Below are 12,500 nucleotides of genomic sequence, written 5' to 3'. Positions count from 1 at the left end.
TCAAACTATAACAAAGGTCATGTTTATGAAAAAAAAAGGGGCCGATATGTTTAAGACCATTTATTAAAATATAATTTGTTCATGTAGATCAGTTAAACAGTTCCTAACCTTGAAATAATACGAGCTTCCCACATTTTACAAGTTCTTGTTTAAAATACCGCTTTGAGGCGTGTAGTTGTTTGCGTGATGTCATTTCCTCTGAGAGAATTCGCGAAGTCGTACCGAGCGAGAAGACGGACTCAAAACAATCCTCCCCTCCCCCCTCCCCCCTCCGCAATACATGATCTTTCCAGTGCTAACCGCTTGTTAACATCATATCAGTGTCAACTGGTTCATACGATCTTTTTTTAAAGAAGACGTTTTAGGAAATCCGTGTAGTCTTTTGTACGATATCAGTTTGTTTCGCAAAATGCTTTTAACGTGAGGAATACACTTTTCCTCTCTCCTTTGTCTTTCCCAGTTATGTTTTTCTCCCCTACAATTTCCATCATGGCTTAGGTTGGCTTAGGTAGCTCCTTAGCTCGCAAATGCAAAAGCCGAAGACGCCAATCTGTAGTCTTTTACTGGTAGGAATAGTTGCGGCAGTTAGGTCACTTAATATGTAAAGACATTAATTAATCTACTGTCTTTTAATGGTCCGTTTCTTGAGAAAGCAGAATTAATGTCATTACTGAAACACCATCTGATATGCGTGGAACAATGCAGAACGTTTATCAACACATAATTGTAAAATACTACTCTCCCTCTAATCCTGAAAACGGAATAAAAATTTACTATACGCAAGTGGCGAATCTCAAAAACATACTCCCCCGTTTACTTTACAATTAAGCACCAATAGTGCAATAGATCGCTTAGTCTAACTGAGTCGACTAATTCGCTGGTCTAACTGAGTAGACTAATTGACTTATCACTTCAAGTAGTTTCCAAGTGGTTGAAGGCTTTGCATTGGTCTAAATTACAGGCAGCTAATGATTTACCCTTCTGAAATAACCCTGATAAGAGACCGCACTTCACCTTATCTCTCCCCTGCAGGCAAGATAAGGTTAACGATTACCTTGTTTACCTCCGTAGTAATCTTGCTGTCTAAACAAAAAGTCCATAAAATAACTAGACACAGATATCAAGTTCTGCCATGATGAAAGTAGCGTTTTGAGTAGGGCACGCAAATAACAATTATCGAATCAATTATACGCACTACGTAGGTCAGAGGAAAGAGAATTGTCTATCTGAAAACTGAAACCTCTTCAAAGCACACACCTCAACTGAAGTAGATCGAGAAGCAGATATGTTTTCCTTCCAAACCGGCTGCGTTTCGAAGCAAAAGTCTTAAAAGCTATATGAATCCCTGTTACAGAACTGGGAGACTAGGTGTTTACCAACACTTGAAGGGTGAAGATGCATTTCTACTATAGTAAGGTACTGTTCTTATATCAGCATTACTTTTGACACTGGTAATAACCAGCAAGCAAGGACATAGTGAGTTTTTTGTTCTTCATTATTTTATGAGCTCGAGGTTAACATGCCTATCAACATCAAGCGGCGTTCTCTAAACTGAATGGAGGATAGAAACATATAACTAATGCTGTCGCAGACACTTATCTGTTTGCTATCTGTTCTGTTACAGGTTTTTCTGGTATTCATGATTTATTCATTCCCTCTTGTTTCAAGTGCCAATTGAACCTATCATTTTCTGTTTATTTTTTCTTCCGCGGATCCATGATTATTTTTTTTGTACTGAGAGAGTAGACAGGGAGAACTTTTCCCTCCACATCTCAGTCAGGGAATTTTGAATGCGAGGAAACTGAATGTCTTCTCTACGAAGCCGTTCTTGGCCACATAATAATTTTTCTTCCAATGCATGATCATTTCTTCATTTTTGCCCCCATTGGCCATTATCAGTTTTGGTCATCTCCAAGGAAAGTTACCAAAATCTCTCCTCGGCGAGGACTCAGCCGAAATTTAAAACATTAGTGGTTGCAGGAGCCCATGGGTTCCTGCCGTGGTTGCTAATGGTTGCAAAAAAAACACATGCTTTCAAATGTATGTAGCTGAGAAAGGTCAGAAGAAGATAATTTCGATGCTCACAAACTAGACTCGCGGTATCTGTGGAGTGCTCGAATAAAAATTGCTTGACTTTGTGAACGAAATCCTGAAACGGCCTCCATCATGCAGTGCTAAGCAACCACGCAATCATTCATTTGTCTCTATTCATTATAAACGGGATAATTATAAGAAAGATATAAATTGACGAATAAAAATGACTTGCAATTGTTCTCCCATCATTCACTTTATGAAAAGTCTTCCTCGGAAGGTTTTCATTCTTCATATCGATGCACTATTTTACCACATAGTAATTTTAAGCCAAATTTTGGAAGGGTGTATTATTTTTCCATTGGCAAAGTTGTAAATATACTACTGTAATTAAGCTTTAATAATGGCCTAGCAATCCGGAGGGCATCTAATAGAAACAGTGAACCAAAAATGAAAACACAAAATAGTAGACCGTGCCGGACCACTACTGTATTGTCCTATGATATGAAAAACAAACTAAAAGCCAAAAAAGCAAACAAAAAAACTAAATGGGCTAACAATACAAAGTTTACGGAAAAAAACTACCCTTATTATTGCCAGTGTGTGTGCAAAAACTGAAAATTCACACGCGATAAACCACACCACAAAAACAAGTGGCGCGCGATGAAAATGACAAATTTGGGAAATAAAGAAAAAACTGGGTTTATGGTTATAAACATTTGGGTGCTTTTGCAATATTATTTTTGGCACATTTTTTGACCATTCACATTGGCAACTTTCTCGTTTCTTAACTTTGGTTTTCTAAACATTTTTAGGATATTGTACAAGAAATCATGGCGAATACAATATTTTAATAAATGTGAGCTTCCCCCAGTTGAGAATATCAGCTAGGAATGTATGTCATATTTGACCTTAATATTTCTGAGGGGTGATATTTTTCACGGCAGTCCATTGAAACAAATCACAAAAGTCTCACGGTGATCTATTTAGGAAGCAACATGGAGGAAATCATTTGACCAAAGAAAACTGGGAATCTTTGAATGATTCTCCCAAACAATGACAATGACTCGGACTTGTAAATTTAACTAGGTAAGAGAAAATGCTTGTTCATTAGAAATAAACTTCAAGAATCCTCGAAATTTGCCGATATAGCGTTGGAAACACTTCATTGCACGCAACGAGAATAATTCAAAACTTGTATCAAATGGTTTTAATTCTTTGAGTGCTCCGCATTGTAGTAAACAGTCTATTAATGTAAGTTTCCCATGATATAGGAAACAGGCACGCTTTTATTTTCTAAGAATAGATGATGACTGGTGCCTTGAATATATTGATTCGTCTCAGGTAACGTCAGAACATGAGCACTCCAAAATTTTCAGGCGCCTGCCAGTGGCCGCTAAATATCACCAGGACCATTCGTGCCCGTGGAGCCTCTGGCAGTTTTGCTACCAACACGTAAACGTCCTTTTAATAATATGTTGTGTGGGTAGTCTTGTAATTAACAAGCTGGAGGAAAGATCTTTAATTTGTTGAACACTGTAAATGAAATACAGTTATCAACCGCTGCTCTCAGTTTGTCACCGAGAGTGACCTCAAATGAGTCAGTCGATAAATGTGAGTTTCCAGGCGCTCGCGATTAACACAAACAGTTAAAACATGATTAATTTATAAAGAAAGTAAAGGGATAAACTTTGATTAAGTGTGCAAGATATTAGTTTATCTGAGTTCTCATCATTATCATTTCGCGGTGTTCAGTCACGGTGTACTTTAATTCATTACAAGATGGCAAAAATTATTAGCTCACGATTAAAGTTACCATGTTTGCCGACGAAGCACATACTGATCTTTTAAGCCTAAATTTTCTGTAACACCTTGGTTCTGAAGTCAAATACCTTTATCACTGCGCAGACGCACAGCCAATCAGAAACGTGTGCTTTATTTTGAGATCTCATTCACGTGATAACTCGGCACGAGCGCACCGCTTGGAAACTGACATGAATTGTTGTTGGCGATAATAGCTCAAAACTTTGATTTTCACCGTGGTAACAGTAAATGGGCCGACGGAGAGAAACAGTAAGTCGCCTTTTTAGTAGTTATCACCACTTACGCGACACAGTTAGATTACATTCAGCTATTTTTTTAAAAATTTGTTGTTGTTGTAGAGAACTCTGGAAAACATAGTATGAAAAAGTTGTACGTTCAGCTTGGGTGTGTTCGGTAAGTTGTACCCTGAAAGAGAAATATAGAAAAGCTTCTACATTTCTTGTTCTAGCTGCACACGGCTCAGAGTACGGGATATTTGAGCCCATTCAGGAAAAAGAAGTCTTAAGAGGATTTACGTATTCAGCTATTTAAGAATACATCAACTTGAACCCTTCGTCGGTCTCGTAGCTTGTGGACTGAACGTGGAGTCGATCCGGCTTTCCTTCTTCCAGACAGAAAGCAGATGTCAGTTTAATTTTTTTACTTCCGTCCCGGTTAATAATTCAGCAGCCTCCCCTTCAACCTCGCTCCCAGGGTCTCTCTTATCTAGAAACAAAGTATTTTCATCTTACAGTTGCCCACCGGATGAACGTTTTTTCTCACAACTAGAGAGATCCCTAAAGAATATCAGAAATCAACCCCACAACCACTTGATGTATTGCTCCGGGTGTGTAATATAAAAAATGATTTGTAATGTCTACGATGTCAAGCATTTGAGTGGAACAGGAAGTGGTAAGTTGCATGTTTCCTTTCTTCACCGGTGGGCGGTGTACACGTTCACTAGGAGACATCAAGGCAAACTTCGTGACATACTATATTAAATCGGCAAACATGAATATTGCGGCGAGTATATATGTCTAAGGCCCGTTTCAAATGTCGAACTTTTCATGTACCGAATCAAATCAGGGCCGTAGCCAGAAAAAAATTATGACTGAGGCAATGTCCATGGTTAAATTCTCTTCCTAGGTATTTTAGGTGTTTATAAGGATTACATTTTAAAGACAACACTAGAATCACGCTTTATTTTAAAAAAATCACTAAAAATGACTGAGGCAAGTGCCTCGGTTTGCCTCATACTGGCTACGGCCTAGCAAATGCGAATGAGAAAAATCTATTGTTGTCGCTCATTTGAATTAGATTCGGCACATGAAAAGTTCGACGTTTGAAATGGGCCTAAGGATGATTAAACTTGCTTCTGGAAAGTTTTAATTTTCAATTGTGTCTGGCATCCGTTTAATACATCTTTACGTAGATTCCAATATTATAAACTACTTCATCAGCTTTAAAAACCAGCAACTATCGAAAACTGGAGGGAGCGAAAGAAACGAAGGAAAGTACTGATCAATAAATATGTGTAAGTTTTACCTCGTGGGAACGATATTTTCATTCGGACTGCAAGTACCGGTACTCTTAGTTACTCAATTTGCAGCCGTTTAACGCCCTGGCCTCGGTTGTTCAAAAGGTTGATAACGCTATCCAACGGATAAATCGCTATCCACCGGATAGCAAAAGTGGATAGTGATTTATGCACTGGACAGCGCTATCCACCCTTCGAACAACTGGGACCTGGTAACTTCTCTGAAAACAATGACACCATGTAGCGACTAAAATACATCAGAGCCTGTTCAAAATTCCAATACTTTTCCTGTTCAGACTTTGGACCTTCCAGACAAAATTGTAGTGCACATGGGCTTGCGATTTTTATCACTGCCATCGAATGGAAATTCAGAATTTGTAATCGAAGAATCGGATTTTCTGTCGTGAATATTCGAACAAAATTTTTCCTTTTCTTTTTTTTCTTTTTTTTTTTTGTGGTTTTTCGGGGTCTTTCTGCTAAGTACACTAACCCTAAACTTCGGTAAAAAGCTTTAATTAAAACACAAACGGTCGACTTTTTAATATGACATTCTATGATCATCACGGTTATTTAGTGAACATGGTCAAATGGGCTTTTTGCTTACTCAGAATTTCACATTCAAAAAGAGTGATTTATGGTGGTGCTAAATTAAAGGAAAATGATGTACGTTTCTTTAAGCGCAGTGAAGGTGTGTGCATATTTTCCGTCTGTTCCGTCAATGAACTAAAACTTATTTTTGACGGCAGATTACACACTGTTTATGACACTCGTATTCCATTATTTGTTCGAATTTATTTGCCTTCTCGATTTCAATGAAAACTTTGCACTTCGCGGCTTATTTGCACAAGCTAATTACTCGTAAAACTGTCGGCGTTTTATAAGGTTTGCATTTTTTTTTTCCAAATTGAATCCTTTTCGTGAGTTTCTAATCTTGAAAGAAATCTAGATAAGTCGGGATCTGCTGAACCACAGCAATTTCCTCATAAGTCGTTTTCCGGGATTGCTGGTCGGCTCACGGATGCCGGAGCCTGGAGCATTTTTTATGCTCAGATTTTAATTTCGGGGCACCTTCTTTAGATTTAATAAGGATTACAATGAATTAGCGGAAATATAAAGTCATATAACGCTAAAATGCACAACATACTTCATTAGAAATCCATCCTAATCTCTCTTTGTGGGCTTCCCCGAACACCGCTCTTTTGCTTAGCTTCTAATCAGCTGGAGGTCAATAAAATCAATCAAATGAAGGCTTAACGTTTACAACTGATAATACGGGTCGAGAGAGATCAGACTTCCAAGCCGTTTTTGTCGCCCTTTGTTTTCGCGCTATATCAAAAGCCGAACAATGCATATTTTTTTGCCTTCATGAGGCAAGTTAATGACTTATTCAAATTTTTCGCGTGGAGTTTAGGATACACCTGCTGAAAATGATTTACACTTTTCAATAATTGATGAATTCAAATTTCGTTGCATGTTTATGAGTCCAAAGCGATCGGAAAAAACAATTAAGAGATTCGAAAGAGATTACGCAAAAATTGATTGTCCTTCGAGAACTGCCCATTATAGTTGGGAAAATCGTGCGAAGAGTGGAGAATTTAATGATGGATAGAAAATGTATTCCTGTCACTTTTATCGAACAACAAAACGAACATGTGCTGAAGAGAAAATTAAAAGGACTAAAGGACAAAAAAGGACACAGTAATCGTTAGAACTACGTCATTTCCGTCTAATTCACTTCCTTTTCTGTTCAAGAACCCCGCTGCACTGGTGAACACAAGCACTGCGGTTGAATGGTGGTGAAGAAGGAAGACAGGAATGTCGTGGAAAGCGTGGGTTTTCGTTGTTACAGTGGGTTGGTCTTTCTTTCATTTTTCAACCGGAGAAACAGGTAGGATTGTGTTATTTCTCACTTTGAATTTCTTCGATTTAAGGCAGGTAATCTGATATTCTGTGGTCGCGAATTCTCTAAGTACAACATATTCAATTCACGGCTTGTGGCTTTCCTCTCCAAGGGTAGCGCTGTATGTGACGGATTTACTTCACGAAGGGGTGTTGTGAAAAACTACATATTAAATCTGACCTGCAAGGAGATTCATTGTCCGATGTGCGTGACTTTTCCAAGCGCTAAAAAGATCTGTCATTCGGACGCTTAAAGGAATAATGACTGTACATGTTGTGAAATTATTGAAAGCTAACTCTGAGCCCAGCTCACTGGGTGGTCGCTACTGTTTATTATGTGCAAAGAGAAACGGACAAGGCTAAGCCACAGACTATGTTAGGGAATGAACAGTGAAAACACGGTAACGGAATCATAGCGTTTTCTCGGCTAAAGGAAGAGTGTAGTTTAAGGAAATAACATGCGCGTCGTTGACTACATGAAGTAAGTTACTTCGAAATTAAAACAAAAGCACGTACTCTTTGCCATCCCTCTGCGAAACAAAAATTTTCTTTTAGTCAAAGGACGTAATGTGAATACTTTCTATATCCGTTATGAACGCTTGGTTCTTTGTGATCATTACTTTTTCGTTAATCACACGCCCTAAGCTCGAAATTATTTTGAAACCCAACACGCCGTATTTTATACCGTCTCAACTTGAGTGGTTTTTTTTGGGATATTCCTATGTTTGCATAGCAATTATCGCCTCCAGATTGTCACTTCCGATTGATACAGCTTCCCTTTTCTTAAAGAAAACCCTCGAAAAATTTAGATGCAATATATATTTCGCTTCCTTTGATTCCGTGAAATGTATCTTTCCAAGGAGCTTCTATTGTCGTAAAAACACCTTTTTATTTTGCTAATGGCTCTCAGCTTGAGGTTTTCGTCTGCTAATGATCTCAAGCCTTGAATGTACCGAACACAATTTGAAGAGGACGGCGGATTCTTTGGGTTGTAAACAGATGCCATGTTCTTTGCTTTTCGTATTGTAATTTTTTGACAGTCTTAAATTTGAAAAATCAGGACATTGACAACAAACTGTCCGTTTCTAGATCTTTTGTTCACTGCACTCACACCGAGAGGAAACATTTGCATACAAGCTGGAAGCGAAACACAAATGTTTAGATTTCGAAGATAAATGAAAATTGTAAACAACTGTCAGAGAAAGGCTTTAGATCAGCTGCTTTTGAGAAGATTCTTTAAGAATGGAAACTTAAAGTTCGCAACATTTCTTGATTGTGTAAATTCTTAATACGCCGTGTCGGAACTCTCGCAGAAGGAGGCTTGCATGGTTGAATTCAGGTTTACAAAGGAATTGAATTTTCACAACAGGAATGTTCTCGATACATGCAAATTCTTTAAGCGACAGCAGTATTTTTAATGCAAATTGCTTTCAGGGAACACTTGAATCTAAAGCCTCGAGGCGTTTTTAAGTGCCATTTCCTGCATGGACTTGACCGCGCCTATGCTAGCTCGTGCTTAAAATCCTTTTACAGGAGTCGGTAATTAATTAGCGCCCAGGAAAATTGGCCAGTGATATCGGCTCGATAATATTTGATTGTGGTGTGGTTTACAAACCTTGTGTTTTTTTTTTGTAAGACAATACACCTCGGGTTTTTTTTGCTATCAATTTTTTTTACATTCTCACTTGTCCATGCATCGAAAGTAAAGAACTTGGAAGTCCCATAATCTTTTTGGAACCTATGATTTGCATCTTCTGAAAAAGCAGTTCTTTAATTTCTTTTTAATTTTTGCAGCAATGTGCCTTGAAAAGTCTTTTAATTGAAGACACTGAGAGAAACAATTTTTTCTTCCTCATAGAGCCTCAAATCTCATACTTCAAAACATTTATAAAACTGTGGCTTCTTTGTGCCTTATTAAAATATATATGCATATAATACTTCCTGTTAATTAATTAATTAAGCAAACCATGGAAATGTTGTTTAAGAAAACAGTGTAGCAGTTGTTTAAAAAAGTACCACAAAAGAAAAAAACTTCAGGAATTTTGTTTCAAATATATTTTATCCAAATTTCTTTTCATTTAGAGGCATTCTATAACTTCATTTACTGGGCAATAAAAAATAAATTGAGTGAAAAAATGAGTGTTGATAAGATTTCATTAATATATCACCTTGTGAAGATAAAATGAATGTAAAAGTTTGTGAAGCTCTTTTTCTGCAACATTTACCTTGGCCTTGCAAATTGAGATTGTTGATGAACAATTTTTGTGAAACTTGCTTGACTATTTACATACTTGAAAAGTTAGAATGGAAGATATGTGTCATGTTTGGTCAAGGCCTACTTTTCAAGAACCTATAATTTTTTGAAAGAAGTGTAGCAATAATATATTTACCAATATGAAATAGAGATCTTTATGGGTATTTACAATAAGGAGATGGTGGTGACAAATATACTCCTTATCTTCTTAGAATAACTCTAACAAATATTATCTTGGATGAGTACTATTGAAAGAACTGAATATACACTTAAATGTACATTGTATGTGCCTTGTTTATTTTTGTCTGCACAGCCTCATGCACCTAAATTCAAAAATGGCACCAGTTTCACTTCCCTTACATGAAGTAATTGGCTATCACAACAGTTACTGACTGGCTAACCTTTTTAAAATGGGTTGTTGACCAACACCGTTTAAAATGGATGTTTATGGCTTAGCACTAATTGTGACGCTGTTTACTGTCAATAGGACTCACTTGAAATAGTACTTTTTGGGGTAATCTATTTGGGTAGTCTATCAGGGTAGTCCATGGACTCAAGGGGTCAGTGTTTTGAACACTCCCCAAAGATACAGTTTTCCTACATTTCATGTCTAATGTGCAAGGGAAATGTGTCTCTTGCAACATTTTCCCCAGGACTCGGTTGTTTGAAAGATGATTAACTTAATCCAGGATTAGTGTAAACTTAATAATTATGTTTAATGTTTCCAATTTTTTGTGAACGTTTCTTTTGCTTGATTTTGTTTTTCGAGATTGACTTCTTCTAATGTAAAGTTTTGCCAAATATCAGCGTTGAACAGCATTTGGGAGTGAAGAAATAAACTCCTTGGTTAATTTTTAAATTATCTGGGATTAGCATAAATCGCCTTTTGAACAACTGGGCCCAAAAGTTTGCTGCTGTGATCAAGTTTATTTTATTGTCACATTTCGTAATAAGTACCATAAAATTTGGTATAAAATACATAAAAACTCTCATATAATCACTCAGTTAGTTTTACTCCATTGTTAGTGCAAACACAAGGGTTCACATGAGCCTGGAAAGGTCTTAAAAATTGTATTTGATAATTATTTCTTATCATGTGTATGTGCTTGCTTTTTTTATCACTACACAGCAATCCTATTGCAGAGACCCAAACCTGGTCAAACTGGACCTGGAAGCTGGTTTTGGAAAACAGAGAAAGAAAGTGGTGATGCAAAGGCTTCTGGGGTGAGATTAAAAAAAGGAGTTATTATAAATAATTTGTCTCGACTGTTGAAGTCATTTTGCTAAATATTGATGCATCTTGTAAGTTAATATGACCCCAGGCACCTTACATTTAAGGGTGACAGTTCATTATTTTTATTTTTTTTTTAGTGGCTGGCCCCTGCAGAGGAGGGATCAACATATTCTGTCTGTGATATCGAGGCTAAACAACCAAGCAATTGGTTGCAGAGCAATGCCTTTTATCCAAACAAACTAAAACATATTGACATCACTATCAACTACACGATATCATTGCGGTGTGCATTACTTGAAAATTTACAAAATTGCAAGGAACAGTTTGATGTGTATGAATATCAAGTTATTGAGGAATCCAATGGCTCCGATTTTGATCCAAGAAGTGGAAAATACAGTAAAATGAAAACAGTGTCCTTACCTGGAAATATCTCAAACATATCTACCATTCCTTGGGTAGTTGCAAAATTATCACTTCCTATCAAGGAAGGAACGTCAAAGGTACTCCTTGCTATTCATGACCAAGGCGCGTGCATTGTATTGAATTCATTTGTGGTAACATACAGAGTCTGCCCAGGAAAGGTCCTACCTGGTAGTCTATTACTTGTGCCACAAACAGTAGCTCCAACAAATGAATCTGCAATTGTGAAAGTTTCTGGGAAATGTGTGGCTAATTCAGATGCAACATCACAAGAGTTGGATGCCTGTTGTGGAACAACTGGAGATTGGATCCTTCCAGACAGCACAGTGACCAAAGACGTATGTCTTTGTAACCCTGGATGGGAGAACTCGGCTTCTAGATGTCAAGGTACAGATCTTTGTCCAGTCCATGGCATGTTCAAAGCTTCAAAAAGTCATTAATAATTCATGAGCCTAACAGCCTATCAAAACTAACGTCTAACACTCGTGTTTTTAAACCCAGATAAAACACTGCTGCTTGTGTTTTGAACATTACATAAAATTTTCCTGTTCCACTTCTATGCTAGCTTGGTGATGCCTTTTCATGCAAGGACAGCAGTAAAATAATGTCTAAAATTCTTTTACATTCATTTGCAGCTTTCTACACTTGGTATTGATCCAAATGCACGTGTAAACTTTTTATTTGTTTTGCAGAGGAATTCAGCTTAGTCAGTTATTTACGTTCAGTGTTAACAGTCTGAAGTTGCAGCTTTTGGTGGCTGTTTAATTCGTTTTGGAATAAACAAACAATTTCAAATGTGGCACTATTCAGCATAGAGATAAATATGATTATTAAATTCTCAACCTCGGATAATGCAATTCTCGTGCTCTGATTGGTTCACTCAATCTCGGTTATCAGCTCATATACCTTAGTTTGACCTTATATGGTAAATGATTGCGCTTAGCGTTGCTAAACTGAAAACGTTTACGCCAGAAAGCGAAATTTCTTTCGGTATAAAGCAAAAGAAAAACGTTTTTGTGGAAAGTTTGGATCACTTTCGAAGCTTAGAGATACGCGAAAAGGTAAGAAATGTTTTTGTGATGAGCCTGCGTCTGTCTGACCACGAGGTATTACACAACATCGCATCTTCATCAACTTTTTTTGATTTCGCTAGGATTTTCTTCTAAACTTTTGGAGTTTAAGGAATTAAATAAAACAATTATTCCATTCGCGTTTGTTGGATATGAGAGTGGTTATAGCCAACTCGGCGCTACGCCCCTCGTTGGCTATTTACCATCTCATATCCAACGCGCGCTCATGGAATAATTGTTAATTACCTTAGA

General features: G+C 37.3%; 1 protein-coding gene across 5 annotated transcripts in view; it reads left to right on the top strand.

Annotated features, from left to right (window-relative positions):
* The first annotated feature begins 1,165 nt into the window (after nt 1-1,165).
* The window catches only part of LOC137998073 (ephrin type-B receptor 1-B-like), a 23,992-nt gene continuing 12,657 nt past the window's right edge, over nt 1,166-12,500 (top strand). For 2 of the 5 annotated variants that reach the window (XM_068844481.1, XM_068844477.1), the window contains exons 1-5: nt 3,980-4,104; nt 4,194-4,248; nt 7,124-7,259; nt 10,654-10,748; nt 10,896-11,565. In XM_068844481.1, the coding sequence (XP_068700582.1) occupies nt 7,187-7,259; nt 10,654-10,748; nt 10,896-11,565 (838 nt within the window). In that variant the 5' untranslated portion in view covers nt 3,980-4,104; nt 4,194-4,248; nt 7,124-7,186. Of the gene's footprint in view, nt 1,417-3,964; nt 4,105-4,193; nt 4,249-4,588; nt 4,747-7,123; nt 7,260-10,653; nt 10,749-10,895; nt 11,566-12,500 lie in introns of those variants that run through there. The other 3 variants (XM_068844478.1, XM_068844480.1, XM_068844479.1) reach the window with 3 other exon arrangements.

This window comes from Montipora foliosa, chromosome 3, assembly GCF_036669935.1.
Source record: "Montipora foliosa isolate CH-2021 chromosome 3, ASM3666993v2, whole genome shotgun sequence".
Lineage (NCBI taxonomy): Eukaryota > Metazoa > Cnidaria > Anthozoa > Scleractinia > Acroporidae > Montipora > Montipora foliosa.
Note: the sequence above shows the minus strand (reverse complement) of the source record. Positions and strands in the feature narration are given on the sequence as shown.